This window comes from Chanos chanos, chromosome 7 (genome assembly GCF_902362185.1).
Source record: "Chanos chanos chromosome 7, fChaCha1.1, whole genome shotgun sequence".
Lineage (NCBI taxonomy): Eukaryota > Metazoa > Chordata > Actinopteri > Gonorynchiformes > Chanidae > Chanos > Chanos chanos.
This window is the reverse complement of record NC_044501.1, coordinates 36,387,990-36,392,989: the sequence shown is the minus strand read 5'-3', so window position 1 is coordinate 36,392,989 and position 5,000 is coordinate 36,387,990. Positions and strand designations below refer to the sequence as shown.

Below are 5,000 nucleotides of genomic sequence, written 5' to 3'. Positions count from 1 at the left end.
CATCCACCCATCCCACTCATCCACTTATCCATCCATCCACCCACCCATCCATCCATCCATCTACCCCTCTCTCTCTGGCCCATCAATCTATACCGCCGCCCACCCACTTGCCCATATGTCCATGTATCCACTCCTCTCTCTCTCTCTCTCTCTGGCCTCCTCCCTGTCCTCAGTAAGATTACTGTGTAATACCTAAACTAAACAGGGGCTTAGGACGTGGCGACTGTGGAGAGGCGACCGGGCTTATGCCGGCTGAAATCAATGCCCTTGGACGGGAATTAGAAATGCCCAGCGCCAAGCCCCGGAGCTCTAGCACCAATGCCTGTTTATGAGCCTCGTCTGAGAGCGGAGAGGCCGCCGCGCCCCGGTTCCGCTGGATTTACTCACCGGGGGCAAATTAAAGTGTCACACACCCTCCCCTCAGCGCCGCGGAGCGGACCGCGCGGCTGTGGAAAAGTTAACAAAGTCCTGCGGGGGAAAGCCGCGGAGACGGGCCGGCATCGAGTCGCCCCGGTTTGCGACACGGTCAGTTTGATCAAAGCGACCCCCCCCGTCTTTGGGCAACCGTCAAGAGTCAGTTGGTTCGGCTGGACGGATAACGGCGCTTTATTTAAGATGTGTGATGCTGTTCTTTTCGTTTCACGACATCGAAAGCGACCGTTCTAATTTCTTCCTGACCCGCGCCAGAGTATCATATTTTTTTCTGACCCATACAGTATTAATACGTTTAAAAAAAAAACAGCTCTTCAACATCACGCTCAAAGGACACACAGAAAATTCTGCCCTTTCAATAGATTCAAACTCATTCGTTTTATCCATTCAAACTAGCATGAATAACACAGTAAACCACACTTACCCTCCTCTCCATGGCATTATGAGCTCAGGTTTGATCTTTCGCACAAAGTACTCCCCCCCAGGCCTGAGCCCGTCAAGGCGACTGGGAGGCATGTCGTCACTTGGTTTGTCCACCAGCGGTTCCTCTGGGTGTGGTCTCAGCACACCCAGATACCTGGGTAGGAAGTGAATGAACACCTGGTGCATGACGGGAAAAGAAAAAGATGAAAAATCAGAAACTCTGAGAACACTTGTCGTTTAATTCTACCTATCTGAAGAATGACCTAGAAACAAATATTATAAATCTTTTTGCTATGGCAAAGTAATGACTACTTATACGGTTATGTAATTTATATGTTTGCGAACATTCCTATTTATGTTAATAGTGTTTTCATTCATTTCCAAAATATAGAATCAAAATGATCTCCCTGGCCCCAAAAATGTTCACTAAAGCCCCAATGGTTCCAGTTCTTCCCTTGTGTGTCCTAACCAAACGGCAAGTGCAGTCACGAAGAGCTTAAGTCCTGTTTGCTTTTATATCGACAAACCAGTCTCATCTCTGGCCCAAGAGTGCACACACCTGCTTATCAGGGTAAAACCTTACCCTCTAATTTTGAGGTGGGGGAGTGGGGGGGGGGGGGGGGGGGGGAGTAAAAGAACTTTCAGATAACCACACAAAAAGTAAAACACAAGGGCGAACAGTTAATTGTTTCTATGAAATTAAATTTCATCTGGCTGTCAACACGCCGACATGCGGGTCTGCACCCATCTCCCTAAACATCTACCTAAAACAGGCTTATGCTCCTCCTCACTTACCGCGTTCCTCCGAGGAACATCATCTGGCATTGCCATCCCTACACGCAAGGCAACCTCAGTCCAGACTGCTTTCGCTTATGCTTCCCCTATGGTGGAACAAGCCACCAATTGCCATCAGGGCATCCCTCTCTATCTTCAAGAATCTCTTGAAGACTCACCTCTTCTGAGAGCACCTCTAACGCCCTAACATGCCTTACTCCCACCTACTGTGTTCCTCTCTACCTACTCTCCTGCCTCTGTCTTGAACTCGCCCTTATTGCTTGCACTTTTACACACATGTAATACTCACTCATAGGTCTCTCACTATACTGGAGTGCTTGAATTGTTTCCCCACTTGTAAGTCGCTTTGGATGAAAGCGTCATCCAAATAAATGTAATGTAATGTAAAGTGTGGTTTTTAACGGCGGGTCCCCTCCTGGCTGACCTTGCGCACCCACAAAGGCATGTGGTGCGTGTTGGGGGTTCGGTGGTGGAGGTTGAGCACCACCACGCTAAGGATGACGGAGAAGGTGACCAGGATCATGGTGAACATGACGTAGTTGACGATGATGGGGATCCCCAGTGAGGTTTCGGGGACTTTATCGGCCAGCAGGAGCATGAAGACGGTGAGGGCGATGAGGACCGAGATGGACAAGGTCATCTTTTCTCCTGAAACGGTCAGATAACAGGGCTGACATCCAGACCCACTGCTGCTGTGAACTCAGCTTAACTTAAGCATTCACAAGAAAGGTTGTATGAAGACCTGAAGTGAATGAAAGTGTAGTCTAAGCCTTGGAATGTTTGGGCCCTGTCTCAATACTCTCACATGGCTCCTTTACCTCATATGTTTTTTGACCAAAGCCAGTAAAATTTGAACAGAGTTGAACGTATTGTAACAATACCAAACACACATCACATGAGTGCCTTCCAGAGACTTTACTGGGGCCTCCCTTACACAGTAACAAGGGAAAAATGATTAGTGGTCAAGGAAAGGGAGCACTGAACCATATCGGGACGCGGCCAGTCACCCAAATTCACCAAAAAATGCATTCTTTGGAGGTATTGTGATTACAGCGTTGGAAAGAAGAGCCGTTGTGTCAGGCATGGCATACACACGCTACCTTTTTATATCGTTTGAAGCTTCTGTATTTGGATGCGTTCCATTTTTAAAATCCATTACGCGTTTGGCATTTCACCTGCTCGTCTGCTCTTTAGCTTTACAATTCTATTACAGTGACGCTGGGTGCGAAATAACAAGAGTAGGGATAAATACACACGCCGGCATTCTTTATCGCAGTGTAAAGTCACATGCCCTGAGCTGGCTTAGGCATAAAACAGGAACAATGCCAGACAGCTTTAATGTCAGTGGGCTACTGATCCAGAGTTCCATTAGGCTTCCATTCGCTTCCAATCTATATCTAAAGCCTAACGGTATGGAGGCCGTGAACGAAAGTCACCGAAAGAGGGACTGGATTATTGTGACACTGTAGAACACCCACAGACGTTACCCTATGTCTGTTTCACCTTGATGAATGAGAGAAACCAGTTCACCTCCACCACAGCAGATTTAAGAAAAGGTCAGTAGTTGGGGATGATCTGGGATAACTGGCATAATTGCTCCTCGCAGTTATTAAACGCTACAAATTGGTTGGAAAAAATGATGATTCGGTTGTTGTTAAGGTGAAAGAAGGAGTGGTTTTACCTGCTCCAGGAGGTAAGTAGAAGACAAATATGGCCAGAACGCTGGTGAGGATGCAGGGTACGATGATGTTGATGATATAGAAGAGCGGCTTTCTTTCGATGATCAGGTAAAAGGTGATGTCCTCGTACAGGTCCATGTCGACGTTCTTCCTGGACGGCTTGTGACGGATCTGCCATTCTCCATTCTCTGGGTGAAGAGAGAGCGAGAACGGGAGAATGATTCTGCATGGGTGTTTCTTTCAGAGACACGACCGAGTGGCGTAGATTTCTACTTGGTCTTGATGCGTCTTAATCGCGGAAAAATTCTCTCTGAGGCCTGAGGCCTGAGGCTACGGCCCATTGCGTGGCAGTTTCGATCTGTTTACAACTGGTCACTTTTGGTTTTGAGACACTAAGTGCTTTTAAGTCTAGTGAATACAGCGCATACCTGCAGGGTCACTGACAGGTAAAAAAAAAAGGCGCCGGAGAGGGAAGAGCCACTGACCGGTGAAAGCGTTTTTATCGATCACAGCCTCTTGTATCTCACGGCCGTCCTCATCCAGGCCGTATTGCAGGTCGACCTCTGACGCGTCGTAAGTGTAGGAGCGAAACACCATGGTGCAGTTCTGCCAGTCAAAAGGGAAATACGCCACCTGTTCGGACGGAGGACGAGGTGCAGCTTAGTCGCCGGCCGTGTTTATTCGCCAACCGGCAAAGCCGCTGAAACTCAACGTGACAAACTCGTACGGCGATTATGATGTAATCAGGGGGATATGAGACAAAAAACTGAGACATCATTGCCTTAAACTCTAATAAGGATGTTAAGCCCCTGACAGTGGTGCGTTCACCCAAAATAAAAAAAAAAAAAAAAAAAAAGGGGGTGCATGTGGGTACCTCTATAGAACAGCTGCTTCGGTATATAGCAGGTGGAAGCCAAGTAACCGTGCCGTCATTGTACACCAGCACGTTCACATACAGCGCCACGTCAAATTGGCCATCGTTACTGTCACACACAACACATAACAACTCAGTGACTATCCCCCCCACCCCCGCCACGTGAGCCTGTCTGCCTAATTTACAGTAGGAAAGGCATTCTAAGGATAAACTAACAAAAAAAACAAAAAAAAAAAACAAAGCGTAACCATAAAATGGGTCCTGATTTCGACACGTACTACCCTTCATGGTCTCATTTTTCGAGGAACTATTTGTTCTGGGTGCAGTTCGCATTTTACCAAACGACGCACCTTCTCGGGGACGGCATTCGTCAAACAAAACAGGATACTTCATCTTGCCTGTCTAGCGGATGGCTTCATTTCAAAGTTATTTCTGTGTACTAAACAGCTAAGAGGCAAGTGCTTCCTAGCTATGCGCAGCATTTTGCATTCCACGACAACAGTAACACACGCATGAGCTTGAATAAAGAGCCAGAACAGGTGCCACGTCATGCTAACAATAGACCTTTGCTGGATTTATGTCCTCGTATGTCTGCGTGACGTCTTACTGGGTCCTTACATGTATGTGTTTGGACACTTACTTGTTGATTAAGTAGATGTCTGGGCGCCACACTTTGTTTGGTGGTATTCTGAGAACGTTTATATTGTCATACTCATCTGGGTTCCAAGACAATCTATAGTCTGACCATGCCTACAGAGAAAGAGAAAGAGAAAGAGAGAGAGAGAGAGAATGGGAGA

General features: G+C 47.2%; 1 protein-coding gene across 1 annotated transcript in view; it reads right to left on the bottom strand.

Moving 5' to 3' along the window:
* Positions 1-5,000, bottom strand: part of chrnb1l (cholinergic receptor, nicotinic, beta 1 (muscle) like) — a 15,388-nt gene that overhangs the window by 4,234 nt on the left and 6,154 nt on the right. The window contains exons 4-9 of the mRNA XM_030779258.1: positions 4,844-4,953; positions 4,204-4,312; positions 3,815-3,962; positions 3,332-3,517; positions 2,075-2,298; positions 857-1,032 (exon numbers count right to left, since the gene is read on the bottom strand). Coding sequence (XP_030635118.1) covers positions 857-1,032; positions 2,075-2,298; positions 3,332-3,517; positions 3,815-3,962; positions 4,204-4,312; positions 4,844-4,953 — 953 coding nt within the window. The remainder of the gene's footprint in view (positions 1-856; positions 1,033-2,074; positions 2,299-3,331; positions 3,518-3,814; positions 3,963-4,203; positions 4,313-4,843; positions 4,954-5,000) is intronic.